General features: G+C 41.2%; 1 protein-coding gene across 1 annotated transcript in view; it reads left to right on the top strand.

Moving 5' to 3' along the window:
• Atp2b1 (ATPase plasma membrane Ca2+ transporting 1) overlaps positions 1–20,842 on the top strand; it is a 116,181-nt gene that overhangs the window by 69,367 nt on the left and 25,972 nt on the right. Inside the window, exons 4-9 of the mRNA XM_059245667.1 lie at positions 4,223–4,477; positions 4,570–4,695; positions 14,330–14,470; positions 17,056–17,094; positions 18,058–18,219; positions 19,614–19,828. Of these exons, the coding sequence (XP_059101650.1) occupies positions 4,223–4,477; positions 4,570–4,695; positions 14,330–14,470; positions 17,056–17,094; positions 18,058–18,219; positions 19,614–19,828 (938 nt within the window). The remainder of the gene's footprint in view (positions 1–4,222; positions 4,478–4,569; positions 4,696–14,329; positions 14,471–17,055; positions 17,095–18,057; positions 18,220–19,613; positions 19,829–20,842) is intronic.

Below are 20,842 nucleotides of genomic sequence, written 5' to 3'. Positions count from 1 at the left end.
GAGCTAAGAGTTCTACATCTTGATCCAAAGGCAACAGGAAGTGAACTGAGACACTGGGCCTGGCTTGAGCATATATGAGACCTCAAAGCCCACCTTCATGGTGACATACTTCCCCCAATAAGGCCATACCTACCCCAACAAAGCCACACCTCCTAATAGTGACACTTCTTATGAGTTTATGGGGGCCATTACATTCTAACTGTCACAACCTTTATATGTTCTTGAATCCAGACTTGATATAAGTCAGAGAGTTAGTCTCTTACCTTTGATGTGTGGGGTATCTTTACATGTGTAAATCATAAATTCATTCAATTGTATTATTGTATCTAATGACGTGATCATTTCTTCAGCCTAAAAATAATTAAAATACAAGTCCCGATAACTGAATTGGGGCAGGGTCAACACAGCACTAGGTGGACCATTGGCTTCTACTTCATCTTACAAAAGTGCTTTGTGCCCACTGATGGCTAAATTCTGCTAGCTTTCAAAATAGCTTTTGTGGTGATTCGCTTCATCTCAAGTGGATCTTAGGTTTATCGTTCCTTCCTTGACCATTTCACGTGTTCCTTTCCAAGACTGGTCATTGCCCAGTAACCTCACACTCTAGATTCTTTCTCTGGTCTCCGCACCTTTCTGGAATAGGCTTAATCCATTTCTGCAATTGCTCATTTACTCATTTTTATTTTCACTGTCATTCTTCCCAGCCTGTCCAACCAGTAGCTTCAGTTCCACTCAGAGAATATAATTTTATGTAATATTCGAAAGAATGTATCCCTTCCAGTGAATTTATAAATACCCAAAGCAAAGCTTCAGGACAGGGTATTGCCGGTGGCAGCGTGGTCATCCCAACGCAAGGAAGACTGAGCAGGAAGATGGAGAGCTTGAAGCCTACATGGGCTGTATAGCTAAAACAATCAGAAGAAAAGCAAAATTAAGACTCCCTGCCTCTGTATCCTCTTTTTATTTTTCTGAGGCTCATCATGATCCGCTGAGTCAGTTTTAGACTTGAGTAGAAGCCCCAAAAGAACAAGGACCAGGTCCATTATCTTTGTGGTTTTCAGGGCTTAAGGAGTCAAATCCCATCCTTTTCTGACTGCATTTCTGCTTTTTAGCAATTATTGCTGACCTCGGTCTCTCCCTGGAATTCTCTTCTGTTCCATCTATATGCTGGTCGTCGCCGCCGCCGGTGACCATTTGACGTGTTGTGGGCATCTTAGAGCAGCTTTCTAGGCTCATCCCACCTCACTTTATTTTGTAACATACAACCATGTTTTATTTTTTTAATGAACTTATGGATACTTTATTATTGATGTCTTACCTGAAAACTCTGTATTGCATCCCTACCTCCCTACCTTGGTTTCCTGAAGTAGCGTCTGCCACCCACAGTAGGTTCATGTGGTGGAGCGAACAAGTAGCAGTTGTTTACTTAACTCTGCGTACTACAGAAGCCAAACTGACCACACTGTAGTAAAACAGAATGATTTGTGGAATGTATATCATCTTTAACTTGTTACTTACATCTTGTCTGCCGTCTGTAATAATAGCAGGTGGCCTCTTCTACTAAACAGCCACATATGAAGTACAAAGGAAAATTTCTTAAGGGAAACTGCGCAGGGTTACTCTAGTGAACACAAATGATAACCAAGTGAAACGGCTCTAGTGCTGATACAGAGGAAGCTCTAGTGATCTGGATAGAAGATTACACAATCCAGCCACAGCGTTCCTGTCAGCCAACATGTAATCCAGAGCATGGCCCGACTTCTTAATTCTTTGAGGGCGCTAAGAAAACTCAGGAAGCTGCAGAGGAAAACATCGCAGCTTGCTGTGAGGTTGGTCCATGGGCTTCAGTGAAGGGCCCTTCTCCATTAATCGCAGGCCGAGGTTCAAGTGCTTGCTGATGCAGAAGCTGAAACACATCATCCAGAAGATGTAGCTGATGGCATTGATGAGAGTGGTCCATGAAACTCTTTTCAGTGTGAATGAAACAGCCTTGTATTGAAAGAAAACACCACTGAAGACTGGCAACTAGAGAAGATTTCAGTGCCCAGCTTCCAAGGGCAGGCTCATTCTTGTGAAAGGTTGATGCAGTTAGTCCCCAGAATTCTTTCTACTCTGCCTTTGCTCTGTAAATGGAATAGCACAGGCTGGCTCACCGTGCGTCTGTTCTAACATGGTTTACAGTCTTTTAAGCCCACTACTGAGGTTTCCTGTGCTAACTGTTTTATATACGCATGGAAGTAAGCCATCAACATCACAGCAACACTCAACCACAACACAAAAAACGAGCTGCACACAGGTCACTCAGATGATCATTGACAGTTTGTAGCAATAAAGTAATTTATAAATGTGGAATATATATTTTTAGACTATACATACTTGAAATACTATTACTGTATACTTAAATTACAGATAGATTATATATTCATCTAATAAAAATTCTATTACTCAATACCAATGCACCTGTTCACCCAAGAGCTCCAATGAAGATGTATGGTGAAATGAATGGTTTTACATCTGCTTACACATCATCTACTCTACAGCCTACGGACTCAGGAAGTAATGATTGTCTTTTGGGTATCTTTATTTAAGAAATACATTTCCTAAAGCTATGGATATCGTAGGTAATTTGATAAAGGAGAAGTGAACTGAGAACCTAAGGAAAGAGTTCACCAGCCAAGATGCCACAGAGAACATCCTGGTTCCTGGAGGAAAAGCATCGGCATTGACTGAGATTTGGAAGACGTTGATTCCACCTTCATGGATAACTCCAAGGGGTCCTTGACCCCAGTAGAGGAAGTCACGGGGTGGACTGCAGCTAACTTTTAGTACCAGCCTGCAGATGTGACTGAGTTACTGCTCATATGTGAGCAAAGAAAATGGCATCTTTTTTTATTTTTATTTTATTTGCATTGGTGTTTTGCTGCATGTATATAGACTGTGTGAGGGTGTCAGATCTTTGAGATAGAGACAGTTGTGAGCTACCATGTGGGTGCTGGGACTTGAACCCAGGTCCTCTGGAAGAGCAGTCAGTGCTCTTAACCAGAAAATGGCTTAAACAGACTTAACCAGTCAGTGCTCTCCAGCCCCAGAAAATGGCATCTTGAGGTGGAATTAGCTTGTGGATTTAGAGTATTGTGTGTATCTAGGGATAAAGTATGAGAAGATTGATTTCAGCTTTGAAAGTGACTCTTCTACGGTTGATAAAATGGTACCAAACTGCCTTAAATGCTCCAGGAAACTCTTGCAAAAAACTCACCTTTCATGGCAAGCAAGCCTCATCCTTGGTTTTTTTGTTTTTTGTTTTTTAACTTACCATTTTTTATTATTTATTTTATTCGGGAAGATTATAAATAATTAACTTCCTTTCTTTTTCCTCCCTTTAGACCCTTCCACTTCCATACACCTCCTCCTTGTTCTCTTTCAAACTCATGGCCTCTTTTTTTCATTAATTGTTACATGCATATTTGTATAGGTGTACACGTTCCTAGATACAACCTTTAATTCCAGCACCAGGAAGGCAGAGGCGGAGACAGGTGGAGCTTTGTGAGTTCGGGCTCAGCCTGGTTTGCATAGTCCGTTTCAGGTCAGCCAGAGCTACACACAGAGACCCTGCCTTTTAAAATAAAATAAAAAGGTCTCAGTCATCCTGTCTTCTTCATGGAAGTTGCTGCTTTGTATCCCTTCCTTCAGCAACCACTAACTACCCTGATCGGTCAGCAGCCACCATTAGTATCGAGAGCAGCACTCACACCACCAAAAACTTAGGAGTTGCTGCAGACTCAGATCATCATTGGCAGGTTCAGCAACAAAGCTGTATATAATTACGGTGTGTACGTTTTTAGACTTCATGCTTTTGCAGCCTGTCTAGACTATAGTATGGACATAGCTGAAAGCACGAGAAAGCTGAAACTTGGTGTTAAAGTTGAAATATTGACTGCGTTGGGTCTTCCTGGAATGAAGCACTGTATCACAGAGGTATGCCTATAACTTTCCTGCAGACTGACACTTGGCCTTCCCCACATTTTCCGTCTCTACTCTTTACTGGCTCCCTCTTAAAGGCTGGGAACTTTGAAATTGACAGAGCAAGGCTCTTAACCTTAGCAGAAGGATTAAGTTCAGTGGTGCTCAAAGCTCTGCATAAAATTGATGAAGTAAAAAAAAAACGGAAAACATTCGCTCTGTTTTTTTATAATCGTTATTTTCTTTATGTCTTCTCAAACAGTTTGTGGAGAAGTTTCTGTCGGGGAAGAAGAAGGCGAGGGTGAAACCGGGTGGATCGAAGGAGCCGCGATCCTCTTGTCGGTCGTGTGTGTGGTGTTAGTGACAGCCTTCAATGACTGGAGTAAGGAGAAGCAGTTCCGAGGTTTGCAGAGTCGAATCGAACAGGAACAGAAGTTCACGGTCATCAGGGGCGGTCAAGTCATCCAGATACCTGTAGCCGACATTACGGTGGGAGACATCGCCCAAGTGAAGTACGGTAAGGAAGGCAGAGCGCCGCGTCCACCTGCGGGGTCCGAGGCTGTACGGAACTTGGGCACGGTTGAGCATGTCACTGCCCTTCTCTTGCAGGCGATCTCCTCCCGGCTGATGGCATACTGATTCAAGGCAATGACCTGAAAATTGATGAAAGTTCGTTGACTGGTGAATCTGATCATGTTAAGAAGTCTCTAGATAAGGATCCCTTACTTCTATCGGGTAGGAATTTATAAACTTTGAAGATTTTACTAAAAAAAAAAAAAAGCCAAGAAAGCACTAGTCTTAGAATTCATGAAGATTTTTATGAAATGACAGCTATATTGCAGGCCTTGGAATACAGCGCTGTATTTCATAAATGGGGATAGAATCCAAAAGGTAAAGTGTGGGAGCCCGTTCTCGGGTTCCTCGTGGCTTTACCCAGCAGGTCCTCATAGAGGATGATTAGACCACGGGCCTGAGTGCAGGTGTCTGGGATGGTCTGCACTTGGCTGTGCTGGGGGAGGAGGTCTTTTGCTCCACCCCTTGGCGTCTCTATAAAAACCCTGGCGCAGAGACAGTCGGGGCCCGTTGGAATAGGTTCCAGGCCCTCTCGAGGCTATCCTTTATTTTCTATCTGTTTATCTCCGCGATATTCTCCGCAATAAATCCTTCTATCTAATATTTCCTGCTGCTCGCACTCAAGAAAACTCTGGGGAACTGTGGGGGTGGTTGGGTAAACGCCCCACAGAATGGCGCCATGAACAGGGACTAAAGAAAAAAGAAAAAAGGGACTAAAGAAAAAAAGGGGGGACTAAAAAAGAAGGGGGGACTAAAGACAAATGAACAGGGACTAAAGACAAAGTAATAGGGACTATTGAATAAGGAAAATAATAGTTTTATTACAGAGTTTTTGGCGAAAGTGCTGAGTTCAGCCCTGCCAGTGGATGAGGCATGCCGGTGTTATGGAAAATATATATTTTTTATATATATTATTGAGAGGCAGGGGTTTTATCCTCGAGAGAAAAGGAAAGCGGACTGGAAGGATGTCCGATGCTGCAGCGAAATTCTCTTCTGTCAAAATTTTCTATCTTCTATCCCTTTCTCAATTTCTATCTGTGAAAAATAAGAATAAGGCATAGGGTAGTAAAATAGTGTAGGAAAAACTTAGAAGTGTAAGATTGTGTAGGAAAAAATAAGTAAGGCAACTAGACAGAAAAACTCTTCAATTTTCTAACTTGGGGGCTCTGAATGCAAACTGGGGGAAAAAATCTTTCTTTGGGCTATTTGGGTAGTAAAAAAGCTCTTCTTCGAGCTTATGGGGAAGAATAAGTTTCCTATGGAAGCTTTTGACCTAGGGCAGCTGAAATGCTAAGTCCAAGCGGCAGGAGAAAGTGATTTCTCCCTGAGGCAAAAATCGGGATGTAAAAAGCCAAAAAGTTTAAAGTTGGGAAGTTTTGGGAAAAGTTGCTCTTTCTCTTGGGGGGAAAAAAACCTTTCTCTTAAAGCTTTTCTTGGAAAATTTGGGGGAAAAAACTCTAAAAAGCCTTCATCTTTCTCAAAAGCTCTCAAACTTAAAAACTAAAGCCTTTAACTTTCTCTCAGAAGGACAAAAATTAGAATCACCTGAAGATATTAGTATGGGGACCATCTGTGATTAGCTCAAAGGGAAAACAACAAACCTCTTAAGACAGCAAAACCTCTAAGTTCTCTTTCAAGCTTTAAAAATCCTCCCTGCAATGCAGGAGGCAGGGACAAGTTCCTAAAAACCTCTTCTAAACTGTCTCTTCAAGCTAGTAAAAGACATTGGGTCAGAGTACCCTGAGGGAAATGCTTGGGAGAGTGTGGGTAAAGAGCTACAGAGAGCCCAAAAGGGCAGGAAACTTTACCTGAGAAAAGCAAAAAAGCCAAGCTTCTCAGTTACAACCGAGCTGAGGCATCAAGGGTTTTGTTTCTGAGTGAGCATTTCAGAATGAAAAGGTGCTCCTAATCGTCCTAATGCAAAGATCCCCTGAAGCAGTGCAAAATGTTAGCATTGTATCCTCACTTCTGAGCAAAAACCCAGAGGCGACTGGCCAGCGTCTCTGAGTTGGGGTGCATTTCAGGGATACTAGGGTTCCTGCAGTTGCAAACTTCCTGGAGCACAGAGCTGAGGCAGGAAGGTGCAGGACCCAGGGGAAGGTTGCTAATGAACAACCAAAGCTAAAGCCAGTGGGAACAGCACAGTTGTCTGCTTTCCTACAAGTCCCGGGTTGGTAGGTCCACTGCTCCAAAAAGACATCTGAAAAAAGCTTTCCTATCAGTAAGGACCTTTCTGGGAAAACAGTAAAGCTGAACTGTGTCTGAAGCAGTTGTGCTGCTGAGTCAGAACGCTGTCTGGGGAAAGAGCCCAGCCAGGGCAGAACAGAACTATCCAGGAGTAAAGCTTTCTTTTCTGTCAGAGAGAACACCTCTTTGAGAAAAGCTTTGTTTCAACTGACTCCCCTGAGATGAGGGAGTGTAGCCCTAAGGGGTGATTGCCTCTGGAATAAGCTCTGTCCTTGAGCACCCAGACAAGCAAATGCAACCCACTGGGGGACTGGGCCAGGTGAAGGTCTGATAAGGCAAAACACCTGTCCTAATGGGAGTTTAGAAATGGCAAAAACCTCCCTTGTTAGATTTTCAGTCTGTACGCAAACCACACAGACCCTGAAAACAGAAACGGACAAAAAGCCCCTCCCTACCTTCAGTAGCAGGGAAAGCCGCCACTGTAGTGTCGGAAACTGTTTCTGGGGTAGAGGGGATAAACTGAGACCAAACTGGGAACTGTCTGGGAAAAAGACTCCGAAGAAACAGAAGGGACATATTCCTCCCCAGAAAATACATGACCTGTGAAAAGCTTCTAGAATTTGAGGCAGATTTTGGAGAAAAAAAAAGCCCCTACTTCCAAGGGCAGCTAGCAGAGGTACAGAGCCGCAGATATTTAAAGCTCTGCATCTGGGGAAGGAAGGAACAAGCAAAATGAGATAAATCAGTGGGAGAAAATCTCTCCGAAAGAGCTATGGAAAAGCTGTAGTGCATGATCTTGTTTTTCACTGACTGGCTAAGACAAACACAAGCCCCGAGGAAAGTTGCTATCAGAAATTGCCCACCTCAATGCGCGCTAACGAGGCAGGTGCAGTTCTGATTTGGGGGCCAGTGTCAATTAAAGGAGAGACACCTGTTAAAGCCAGCTGAGGAGAGACCAGAAACCTCCCAATGTCCCATAATTAAAAATGTAAAATGCCTGTTCAAATCTCCCGTTGCAAAAGCAAAAAACTTTGTTCAAACCTCCCGGGCAAGAATTTGTAAGCAAGTCTGGTAAAAAAGAACTTAAAAGTTGACTCTCAGACCCAAAAAGAACTATGGGAAATGACTGATATAAGGGAAATGATATAAAGGACTGATTTAAGGGACTGATACTATTATGGACTGATATAAGGGAAATGCATTCTGGGAAAGGTAGTTTTTCGCTAAAGATGGCGACATTGCCCTGAAACACTTTTGTCAGCTCGAAAATACGTTCATGGTAAACTTAAAATACAGCTTTTAAAAGAATAAGGAGGAAAATTGTCTAAGTGTCAGTTCCAATGAAAAATTGAAAGGATACGGAACTAGGTGCTTCGCAGTTTGGGGCTCGGTTGATAAAATGCCTTATTTACCCTAATAGCTGTGCAAAGTTTTTACGGTAGCTGGATGACAGAAAGCTACCTATAAGAGCAAACAAGCCACTTTAAAATCCTTAAAACAAGGGAAAGCAGTTTATACACTGAACGTTGTCTTAGAATTGAAGCACTTAGGGAAACTATTATGAATTTGGATGAAGGGACAGCCTCTAGTTAAAAACTGTTTACCGCTAACAGTGCATCTCTGCCGGTCCAGAACGGCTGAGAGAACTGGCAACTTTGGAGTGTGGCATCATCCTGGGAAGGTTATAGTCCCCTAGCAACAACTATCACAATTCTATAACAACACTCACTAAATCCCAGTGCTTTATAACAAAGCTGACTATACACTCTAAACTTTAGAAATGATGTATGTACTTCCTGTCTAGTTAAGAAAATCTTTCTAATAGTGATAATAATTAAGAGTAAGAAGTAGAAAAACATGAAAATAAGATATGTGAGTTTGTAAAAATTCTCTTGTTAGACCTGTGTTAAGAAATCTTTAGGTGTTTGCTAAGTTAAATATATGCTAATGGTAGCCCTATAAAAGTTTGTAAAATAGATCTATAGAGTTCCTTTAAGACATGTAGTAATAAGCTTGTAATAAGTAAAGATGCTAGTTGTAAATGTAAGTTTAAATAAGAACATAAGAAATACATAAGAAGTAGTAAGAAATATATTTGCTAAAGTAGTTCTATAGTATAAATAAGTAGATGTTAATGTTATATGTGAATTTGTAAGAAAGTGTAAATGTTAAACATGAATCTATTCCTAATGTATATGGTGAAAGAACCCGAGACACAGAAGGTTAGTGTCCCAGCAGACTGCAAAGTAGGCAGTCTGAATGGTTTCAAAAGCTCCAGAAGCCGCTAAGAAGCTAAGAATGGTGGACGCGAGAACCAGCACAACAAGGCATCTGCAGCTGAGATCCGTGGAAAATCGATGCAACACAGAAAAACCTGAGCTAACATCAAAAACGGTGCGGTTTAGAATACTACTGTACCTAAAAAGGTCTCTGGCTTGAGAATAAGTTCAGAGACGCTTGTTTGAACTAAAATTTTTAACAGCAAAAAGTTTTGGTTGAAAAATGTCTCTTCATATTTGGAAGTGAAAGCCTGATACCAGAATTTATTTCTTGTTTGAACTTTTTGAACTTAAAATGAGATAAAACTACAGAAAGATTTTGGTTATGGATTTCTTCATATTTGGAAGGCTAGTACCAGAATTTATCATTTGAATTTTGGGACTTAAGAAATAAAATGAATAGAGATTTCATTGCAATGGGACAATTGAGTTTACTTATAGTAATGACCTAGGAACTGTTTTCTGGAATTGGGTTAAAAATGGAACTGTTTAAATGAAGAAATTTATTTCTACCTAGAATCAAGATGCAGTTTTGTGTATGCATATATGCTTTATTAACTGGTGATTCATGAATTGTTTTGTGGAACTGTTTATGTAAAATGGAATTACTTATGCAACTGGTTTGTGTTACAAACGGAACTGTTTAAACAGAAGTTTGGGTTTTCTATTATAAAGAAAAGGGGGAGAGTTAATATTCCTTAGTCTAATTTCAAAAGTTGTTTGAGTGGATTAATGTCATGTTGTTGTTAGTAAGAAATGCAAATGGGGTATATTAAGAGACTACTTTTAAAGTGTAAAGAGTTTTATTAAGAAACTGCTTTTGGATGTTTTGCTAAGTTTTCAAAGTGTTAATGGTTAGATTGAGAAGATTGCTTTTCAATATGGGTTTGTAGGAATTATATATGTTTGGGTTCCTCTAACTAGGTTTGAGATTTTGTTTAAAAAATTATAAAGAAAAGGAGGAGTTATGAGATTGAATTATGTTTGCAGAAACTTATTGATATTAATGCACCCTGGTTTTGTGGAGTTAAGGAAATATTTAAGTTTGATGTGAATACATCGAAGTTTTTCCTATGTTCTGTTAGCAAGAAAATTCAAATGATTGAGTTAAAGTTGTAAGGCGGAGAAAATTGTTAACTATATTTAGCACCATATATGCTAATTCAAGTGGTTCTGTTAAGAGTTTGCTTTGTGTTATAAGATTGAGAGAATTGTGACTATGTATAGCAATATTTATGTTAACCTGTTAATGGTAATGATGAAGCTAAGGGATTCTTTAAGTTTGTAGTTGCCTTAAGAGTTTTTGGCTTAGAAAGGGCTTGAGGCAGCTAAGACTGCTGTAGTCACCTTGGACCTAATTCAAAAGAGAAATGCCATCTTTATCATCCTCTACTCCCATATTGGGAGGTATAACAGCTATGGAGATTGCTGTAAGCCATTATTAGTTATTTTTTATATATTAAGAAAGGGGGACCTGTGGGAGCCCGTTCTCGGGTTCCTCGTGGCTTTACCCAGCAGGTCCTCATAGAGGATGATTAGACCACGGGCCTGAGTGCAGGTGTCTGGGATGGTCTGCACTTGGCTGTGCTGGGGGAGGAGGTCTTTTGCTCCACCCCTTGGCGTCTCTATAAAAACCCTGGCGCAGAGACAGTCGGGGCCCGTTGGAATAGGTTCCAGGCCCTCTCGAGGCTATCCTTTATTTTCTATCTGTTTATCTCCGCGATATTCTCCGCAATAAATCCTTCTATCTAATATTTCCTGCTGCTCGCACTCAAGAAAACTCTGGGGAACTGTGGGGGTGGTTGGGTAAACGCCCCACAGTAAAGAAATGTGAAAGATAGTGTTAATGATAAATGGTATCTATTAAACTCTTTCTATATTCTGTTTATTCTTATGACTTGTTATAGCCAAATCCAAAAGGTAAAGAAATGTGAAAAATAGTGTTAATGATAAATGGTATCTATTAAACTCTTTATATATTTCTGTTTATTCTTATGGCTTGTTATAGCCAAATACTAAAGAATGATTATAGATTTAAAGCAAAAAAAAAAATGCACTGCAAAGAACTGGTTCGTTTTGTTTTACATAACACCTGAAGTTGAATCCCCTCCCTTCCTGAACTGTTGGGTAATTTGTTTGAAATGGGAACTGTTTAGGTCAGGTTACATGAGTAACTGACAGCAGTCACACTGGAGTGACGTTCACCTAGACCCATCAGGAATGAGTTTGAATTTCCATGTTACAGGGACAGAGCCGGAGGATTTGCACAGGCAAGGGTACTGTTGGAAAGGAAGATGTAGATGTCTGCTTAGGACACGCGTGGTCATGTATTGTAGCTGGAGTTATCTCCAGTCCCGCCCGGCAGCCACTCAGACTCAAATAAACACACAGATGCTTATATTATTTAAACTGTTTGGCCTAATGGCTCAGGCTTCTTGCTCTTATATCTTAAATTAACCCCATTTCTATAAATCTATACCTTGCCATGTGGCTCGTGGCTTACTGGTACTTTACATCCTGTTCCTCATGGCGGTGGCTGGCAGTGTCTCTCTGATTCAGCCTTTCTGTTCCCAGAATTCTCCTCTGTCTTTGTCCTGCCTATACTTCTGCCTGGCTACTGGCCAATCAGCACTTGATTTATTAACCAATCAGAGCAACACATTCGCAGCATAGAGAACATCCCACAGTGTTATATAGGAGTAATAACATAAACTAAGGTTATTTAGGATTGAAATTGAAGGGACACTGAAAAAAGTACAAGCTGCCTTCTCAAATACTAAATGAGAAGAAACCAGAATGCCAGAATGTCTGTAAAAGTTTGCTCACTTTTTAAATTTAAATTTCTGAGATTCCCTACTTTTAATCTTAAAATATCCTTTAAAACATTTATGAAATTATTTGTCAGAACTGTATTGTTAGATTAAATTTTAATAGTGGTACTTGGGCCATCTAGCATCATCAGATGTTCATGGAATGCTACTGTCCATAAATTGAAGATTCCTGCCGATTTGATATTTAATGACTATTAAATAATTTAGCAGCTGTATTTTTTTCAGGCCTTGGTTAGCTTTCTATTTTAATAAATTGAACACGGCTTTATTGAACCGAAGTCAAACTTATAATACCTACGGAAGTTAAGTTATACTCACAACTTCAAACCAGAACCTAAAATTAACCATTATCTTTATAAAGTTTTTAATGACAGTGAAAAAGCTTTCTGCAGAATAAATAAATAGTAATCAAGAGTAACTGTGCATTTATTTATGAAAAGGGTGGGTGTCAGTTATAACATAGGAATGCCTTGTCAAAACATGGAGATTTGTATGCTGTTTGTCAGACTCCTAGGCCACACAGAGTACTGATCGTTTGAGTGTTCATTTTGATGTACTTAAAATACATCCTGAGGATGCATTTCATCGATGTAGAAGGATAATGTCTGTAAGTAATGTGTACTCATTTTACTACTGCTGTGCCATGTTTCTAAGAAACTAAAATCAGTGTTAACCAGGTAAGACCCATAGACTTTCCAAAGGGACAAAAGATATTCCCTAATCTTATCATCGTAGACTCACTGGCTAGTATATAGGGTGAACAGAGATGGCCTTGTGGTGCCTTTTGATGTGTGCTTCATGGACTTTTGTGTATGTGTCGTTGATTTACCTAGTGCTTAGCTGTTTCAGCCTGGTCCCTTTAACTAAGCTTTGGTCCTCTGACAAAGATGACTGGTAAACTTTACATACACTCACCTTCCTAACATACCAAGATGCCGAAAGAAGTCTATAAATTTTCCATGTTCAAGAAAAGACTGAAATAACTTTGTACAGTCCCTTATCACAATACGGGTGGGAAAGTTTCTCTGCATTTATTTCCCTGTTCCAAAAATGTACTAAAAACCATGACATGCATTTATTTTTAAATTTACTCTCATGATGCCATCTCTCACTGCTGTTCTTGGCTTCTTAAATTTAGATTTTTAAAAGCAGTGTTGGGTTAGTGGTGGGATAGGACCTGAACAGAAACTGTTTACTTTTGCTGAGCACATTCACTGTTAACATTTGAGCAGACTTAGACTAAGGAAAAACAGAGCATAATAACTGAAATCTGAAGAAAGCCAGAATTGTTCAAAGAAATTTTAGACGTATTTAATAAATATTATCCTTCTAAATTTCGTGTGTTTACCTTTTATTTTCACTGACAACGAATGCAGTAATCAGTAAAACACTAAGAATGTGGGGTTTGTGTGTTCTCTAAGCAAGAAAAGAATCAAAGACCTCAAAAGTTCACTTTGGATAAGTTATCCAATAATTTGTAGCCAACTGTGAATCCCAGTGACTGGAGTAAGTACATGAGCTTTATAGTCTTATTTAGCAAATAGCCCTTGAGCACTGTGTGTAAATGTACTGAAACTGGAGAACAGGAAGGAAATTGGTAGCTGTAAGTCTCCATTATCTTCTGACAGAGCTACATTGACTCTTTGCCTTGTTCGTGATAACTGTGTAACTTTAGGCAAATTTCTAGAAAATAATGATAATGATGCTTGTCAACTTGCAAGAGTGTTATGAAGGACATGGTCTGAATTCAGTGTTCCTGTCTGTGTTCCTAGCTGTCTGGACTGGAATTTTCTGGTAGCGTTGCAGAAGATTGAGAAGGCCGGTTGGTCTCAAATGAAGATGCTGGGCTTGATCCAGTAGGCAGTGTGTAGACACAGAATTCATTGGACCCTAAGAGGGATGCTAAGTCACGCTGTAGGAATAGTAAACACCAGGATAAACTAGAGAGTCAGAGAAACTAGTTAGGGAGTTTGGCAGTAACCTTGGCAAGCTGAGCCCGAAAACCTGTATGAGAGGTTTTGGGGTTGAGTATGGGGACGTGTTTGTGCTGTGGAATTCTTGGTCATAAGTATATTTAGGTTTGAATGATATATGTTTTAAATGCTACTCCTCATGCCCTTATGTGCTTATGTTATAGCTAACTCTGACTTCATTGAATACTCACACAATTCCAAGCAGTGTGCTAATTTTTCACTTATAGGCTTTTTTTGAGAAATATAAATTGTATTACATTTTATGAAATATGGGTACTATAATCTGTATTTTTATTACAAGGAATTGATACGTTATCATTTTCCTATTGTCACTTGATGATAAAAGTTTTGAGCTCGTATATGACTGACTGCAGATTGCTCAATCTTTAAGCCCAAGAGTTGAAGATTCAATGTTAGTCTGCTTTATTAAGTATTGAGTTTATTAAAAACAGCGTTACTGAGATTTGAAATTGGGTAGTTGGAGGGAAACCTGTTATAATTTTTACAAAGTTCTCTGTTGTTATAGGTACTCATGTCATGGAAGGTTCTGGAAGAATGGTAGTTACAGCTGTAGGTGTGAATTCTCAAACTGGAATTATCTTTACCTTACTGGGAGCTGGAGGTGAAGAAGAAGAAAAGAAAGATGAGAAGAAAAAAGAAAAGAAAAGTAGGTCTAGCCGTTTGCTGTAAGAATTGGTGTTTGGAGATAACAGCGACTGGGAATCTTAAAAACTGGTACAGAGATAGATTGCTTTCATGAGACTGATGTAAAAATGGCTGTAAAATGTTAGTTACCTGATACACTTTCAAGTAACAGAATTAAAGGAGAGGGGATTTCTTGGAATGGTCCATCAGCCCCGTCTACCACAGGAAGAGACAGGTCAGCGTAGACGTAGTGCTTCAGTTTGGGCTGTCTCCTGTCTGGTCATTTGGTCATCTAAATGAATTTGGCTCTCCCTTCCTGATTGGCTTTTTCTTCTCCCTCACTGCTAGTTTTTCTCTTCAGCCGGTTGCCTCTTGCTCTTGCTTGGTTTTTAATCTTCAGATGTTTGTCTTTCTTGTGTTCCATTCTGTACGTACATGGTGGGATGTTTGGACGCTGACCGGGGCTGCCCTTGGACACTTCACGCTTGTCTCGTCAGACTGACCCCATCATTCGATGTCAAGATCTCCCGTTTTGACTCTCACTGCTACCTACCACCCCCTCCCCCCCCCACACACACACACCATGAGCTCCATCAGCAGACTTTGATAGCGTATCATTTATCCACAGAGATCTTAGAGCACACTGGTGCGCACGGGGACATCTCAGACTGGAAGTTCAGGATGTGCCGCTTTAGATGCCCCCCTGTGCCGTCCATTTCACACAGAGGGACCTTTCAGGACTCTTTCCCCGTTGCCTTGGCAGCGGTTAACCATCTGTAACCATCTGAATTTATTTCATCTTCTTTAGGATGTAAGCCTGTATTTTGCTTTCTCACCTGAGTCCTTTAAGATCTTCTAAAATAAATGTCTGGCTAAAATTTTGGCTTGCTGTGCTGTATCATTGTTTTTAATCTGTTGCTTTTTGGGAGTTTGTTGTTGGGGTTTATGATGCTAGGAACAGAACCCAGAGTCAGCCCCACAGTTGAGGAGGTGCATGGTTGCTTGGACTGTTTTTTAAGGCAGGGTCTCACATTCTGCCTCGGGCTAGTCTTGAATTCAGTGGATAGCCCAGGTTGGCTTGAAGTTGAGGTAGTCATCCTCCTTGAAAGTATTGGTATCATAGGTGTGAACCATGACACCTGGCTCGCATCAGAGCTTCTGATAGTTTCGTGGGTTGTTTGTTCTTTTTGCATTATCTTTTCATATGAAGTTCTTATGTCAAGCAAAATGTATTTGAAAATTTCTTTAGGTTGAGATTGTAGCTCAGTGTTGGAGAACATAATGGCATACTCAGTCTCTGTGTTTATTTCCTAACGCTAGGGGTGGGGGCGGGTCGAAAGTTGTGGCTGAAGTTGAGGGTGGCTAGCCCCGTGTTCTAGATTTCTCCACTTCAGTAACCCAGGCAGCCCTTGACGAGCCACACAGGCCTCTTGAAACCTGGTAGCGGTGCTTACTGAATGCTTTGCACACTCCCATCCTCACCTCCCTTCATTCTTACTGTCAGGAAATGAACCACATGGAGGTTGTATAACTGATCGGCTAGCAAGTGTCTGATCAAACTGTCTGCTCTTCTCTGTCCTCAGACATCATTGAATCCTATGGAAAAAAAAAAAAAAGACGTGTGTTAATGACTGCTCTTACTGACCTCCAGTAACTTCTAATAAGCGCTGTCCGCCAAGGTCTTCCCCAACTGTTTGGAATAGCCCTAGGAATTAACATCAGAATCATTGTTTGGCTGTTTTCACTTTGCGCTTTTCACCTCCTTCCCCCTACCTCTTCTCCTAGTCTCTTGACTACTCTGTCCTAAGCAAACACAGCCCGGGCTCATCTGTCTCCGTGCCCTGTCCGTTGGCTTGCCTGCCTACAATGTGGTTTTCTGGTCTCCCAACCCGAGCTCACTGAAAATAGCTAGGTATTCTCTTACTATCTCTTCACATCTGTCCCAGGCTCCTCTTCTTCCCTGACATACTCGGTCCAGGTTTCCCAGCTTGAAGATGCTCTTCTTGATAGTGAAGTTGGAAAGAAAGAGGCTGGTTTGCTTGTTCCAGACAGTAGGTCTGTGTCGTCCCCCCTCCCCCTTATTGCTTCACGTGTACGATCTCTCTGTGGTCTGTGAATCTAAGCTAATTTAGGGGTTACTTTGACTGTCAGTCATCCTGGCTTGTTAATACTCTGGCTTTACTAACTCACCTCCCTGCTCTCACATCCTCTTATTCTCACTCCCACTGAAGCTCTCCTGTATGCCTGTTTTCTTTTTATAGCATCTTCCCCCCCCCCCCCATCCTCTCCTGTTCTGCTTTCTCAGGGTCAGGTCTGTATTTAGCTTGTCAATCTCTTGTACCATATTCGGGCTTATTATAACTTACAAAAGAGTAAAACCTTATGTAGAAGTACTGTATGCATGCCCTAAATTATTTTGGAGTATTCTCCCATGGTGAGATGTAGGAAGTGATTGACGTGAGTTCAACAAGCTGGTGTTTTCTGTTTGTATACCTACACGCCATTGTGTAACAGTTCTCTTATAGAAATGTGAACTGCCCCTGCATAATTTAGCATGGCCGTATTCATTTCTTTTGGAAAGCTTTCATTCCCATTTTGTTCCTACAGATAAGAAACAAGATGGAGCTATTGAGAATCGCAACAAAGGTAAGTTGAGGAAGATAAAAAGTATGCTTAGCTTGTTTTCATTGTCTCCAAAAATAGATCTGCTGTGTACTACATTTATCCAAAATTAGGGTGCATGTGGCGGGGAACATCAACAGTGTTCACTTGGATCACCCTCTGTTGCCATTGCTGTGGTCATGCTGTCTACAGTCTGAAGAGGCTGTGAATTATCATTTGTGCTGCTGAGCTGAGGTAGCTTTCTACACAAGTGTTTCAAGGGCTCTGTAACATACCTGAAATGTTATTACCTAGTTAGTAGACAGTGCCTAAGAATCTGTAGGGTCGAAATTACATTTAAAAGTCTATAAACGTATGCATATTCTATATGTGGAATCACAGGTGATGCTCTGCATTTGATCATAAATTACATCAGAGGGATCTGTATAGTCTTTGGATAGGACCTAAACCCTAACATCGCATGAAAAGAGATTTAGTGTTCTTTTTGGTTTTTCGAGACAGGGTTTCTCTGTGTAGTTTTGCTCCTTTCCTGGAACTCACTCTGTAGCCCAGGCTGGCCTCGAACTCACAGAGATCCGCCTGGCTCTGCCTCCCGAGTGCTGGGATTAAAGGCGTGCGCCACCACCGCCCGGCTGAGATTTAGTGTTCTTAGTTCTTAATTGAAGGACTGTGTGTGCCTCATTCCTATCACTGAACGGGGCATTCTTCAGTCTGGAACAGTATCACAGTCTTGTGTCACTCTTACGTCACTGTTGTCATATTCCCTCTGTGCAGCTACCCCCAGTACACACACACACACACACACACACACACACACACACACGCACGCACGCACGCACGCACGCACGCACGCACGCACGGCGCTGAATGTGTATCGGTCAGCCTTTTTCCTATAACAAACTGATTTTGTTTTTTAAAAAAAAAAGTTTTCGAGGTGTGAATCATACCTTTACAATGCAGTGAGATCGCGTTTTTCTCTGAACTTAGCAAAAGCCCAGGACGGCGCGGCCATGGAGATGCAGCCCTTAAAGAGCGAAGAAGGGGCAGACGGCGACGAAAAGGACAAGAAGAAAGCAAATCTGCCCAAAAAAGAAAAGTCCGTTCTGCAGGGGAAACTGACAAAACTGGCTGTTCAGATTGGCAAAGCGGGTATGACTCGGAAGAAAGCGGGGTGCTGGTCTTAAAGTACCTCTGTCCTCTAAAGGTGTCTTGACAGAGCGAGGGCTGGGCATTGTTACTCGGCAAGTGTAAAGGATGTTAGAAGAACATTTTTCTACTTTGTATGGGGCCTTTTGAACGACCATAGACACTCCTAACATGATTGCAGCATACGGGCCCTTGCTCCTCCTGTCAGTGAGACAACCAGTGGTCAAGTTAAAATCAGTGCCTGCATTTGCTTAATTTACAAGCCTTTGTAATCGGCTCTAAATGTTTAGGGTCAGTAATGAAAAAGGACTGTCAGGGAAGTTACTTAGTACAAATTATTGAACTGTAACAGGTTCTTGGCACACATTTTGCTCGGCCTTTTATTGGCTGGCTGTGAAAAAAAATACATCTTTGTAAACGTAATTTTGCTCCCCTGAAAACACGCGTAATCGTGAAGCTGAGATACGAAAATGCTGCTTTCGCTAGAAAGTGCCTGTGAAACCAGGGCTGCTCCTCAGGGGGGGCAAAAAAGGAGAGCCTTTGGGTAAGGTAGCATTCCCACAGCATTCCCACCTTTTGACACATCTCTGTGTGTAAACAGCATGCATTATGAGAGTCATGCAGCCAGCGTCATGGGACGTCCAGTAGGATCGTAGGTGAAGCAGGCTGTGTTCTGTACTAAATAAGTTTATTGCTAATAGCAAATACATATGTATAGTAATCACTCAAACATAGTGTTGACCCATACCGCTGGGAAGGGTAAACCTGAGGTAGTAATAATAGCATTTAGTGACTATTAGGTAGGATATTAGACCCAGATATTTAGACTTGCTTTATCTTTTAATATTCATTTTTAAGAGGCTAAGTAACACATATCATAGAAAGGTAGATGTTTTGTAATCTGTAGTTAAAAGTTTATTTTTCTGAGTTAATGTGTCAATGAAGATAGACAAAAAATAAATTAGGAAATGATCTAGGTGGTATACTTTTATGTGTATATTTTTAAACATACTGTTAATTTGATTTCGAGACTCTCTGAGTTGACCAGTCTTCCCAGCATCTTTGTGATGACCATGGCAAGCCCCAGCCTGCACTGACTTGTGGTTTGCTTGTATTTGCCTCTTACTTTGGGCCTTCGAAGACAAAACACAGTTATTAAAGAATCACAAAAGCTTCTCTCAGTTCTCTGGAGTCAGGGTTATACCTGGAAGCAAAACTTAAATCTGACAGGGGTCAGATGTGATGAATGAAGTGCAAACTGGAAATAACAGCCTCTCAGAAAGATTAAAACAGACGTAACTTAGCGAGTTAGAGACTAGCCGTACAGTGGCTAATACAGAGTTGGCAGTGGGTTGTGTTTATATATTGAAACAGTTGCCCTTTTTCTGTCTTTCAAGGTCTACTGATGTCTGCCATCACAGTTATCATCCTAGTATTATATTTTGTGATTGATACTTTCTGGGTCCAGAAGAGACCATGGCTTGCTGAGTGCACTCCGATCTATATACAGTACTTTGTGAAGTTCTTCATTATTGGAGTCACGGTTCTGGTGGTCGCAGTGCCCGAAGGTCTTCCGCTGGCGGTCACCATCTCATTGGCCTACTCAGTCAAGGTTCGTGGGAAGAGTTAGTAGACACGTTTAAAGCCTTGGCTGGCATAGAAAATGCACACCGGTGCATCCTTTTCTGGTCTGGAAAGTGGAGGGTTTCCGTCCCCTTAAAAATGCAAGCAGTGATTCCACTATTTCTGTGCACAGAGACCTGCTCACTTCATGGAGAGCCGCAGCCTTGCGAGGTCTTATCACCCCCTCTCCCCCATCTGTGAAATTGAGGCCAGGGTATGCACTGTTTAGTATAGGGCACAGGAGCCAGGATATTTTCCTAGGGCCCAGTTCCTGAGGCCACCTGTTTCTACTTTTCTGTTCCTACACCATAGTCTCCTCACTTGTGGGCAGGGTTATAGTTCCAGAAACAACTCAGATAGATGCATCATGTGTCAAGCCCTCTGCCTCCCTTCCTGTGGCCCTCAAAGGTCCCGCTCATGCTGGCCCTTGCTCACCTACCTGTCGGTGCTCATCTGCCTTATTCTGTGTGTGTGTGTGTGTGTGTGTGTGTGTGTGTGTGTGTGTGTGTAAGAGAGAGAGAAAGTTTTAACTTAAATGTCTTTCAACTATTGTGAAAACTCTTGGCATCTTTGAAACTATCCTCTTTGGTTACAAATGAAAGTAGTGACGTCCACTTTGATCCTAAGGATGAAAATGTCTAGCATTTGGATTGGATGCATGTGACTCAGTCATGTCTTTGAATGTTAACTCAGCTTTTAAAAGGGGAGGAAACAACCCCCACCACAGATTTTTCTCTTTGTCTTAGTAAAGCTATGTTTTTGTTGGGAATTGCTAAGGGGTCTTTTTATTTCATACTTTTTTTTTTTTACTTGTATGGTTTTTTTATTAAGAGATTTTCTATTTATTTTACATATCAACCACAGATTCCCCTGTCCTCCCTCCTCCCACCACCCTTTATTTCGTACTAAATGAGACTTAGTCCTTTATCTTACATTACCATAATTACCACTGTACCTGGACTGTTGTAAGACATTTCACTAAGCATATCCCAGGCATGTAGTA

The sequence above is a fragment of the Peromyscus eremicus genome, chromosome 18 (assembly GCF_949786415.1).
Source record: "Peromyscus eremicus chromosome 18, PerEre_H2_v1, whole genome shotgun sequence".
NCBI lineage: Eukaryota > Metazoa > Chordata > Mammalia > Rodentia > Cricetidae > Peromyscus > Peromyscus eremicus.
The sequence above is the reverse complement of the archived record's forward strand: the minus strand, read 5'-3'. Positions and strand labels throughout refer to the sequence as shown.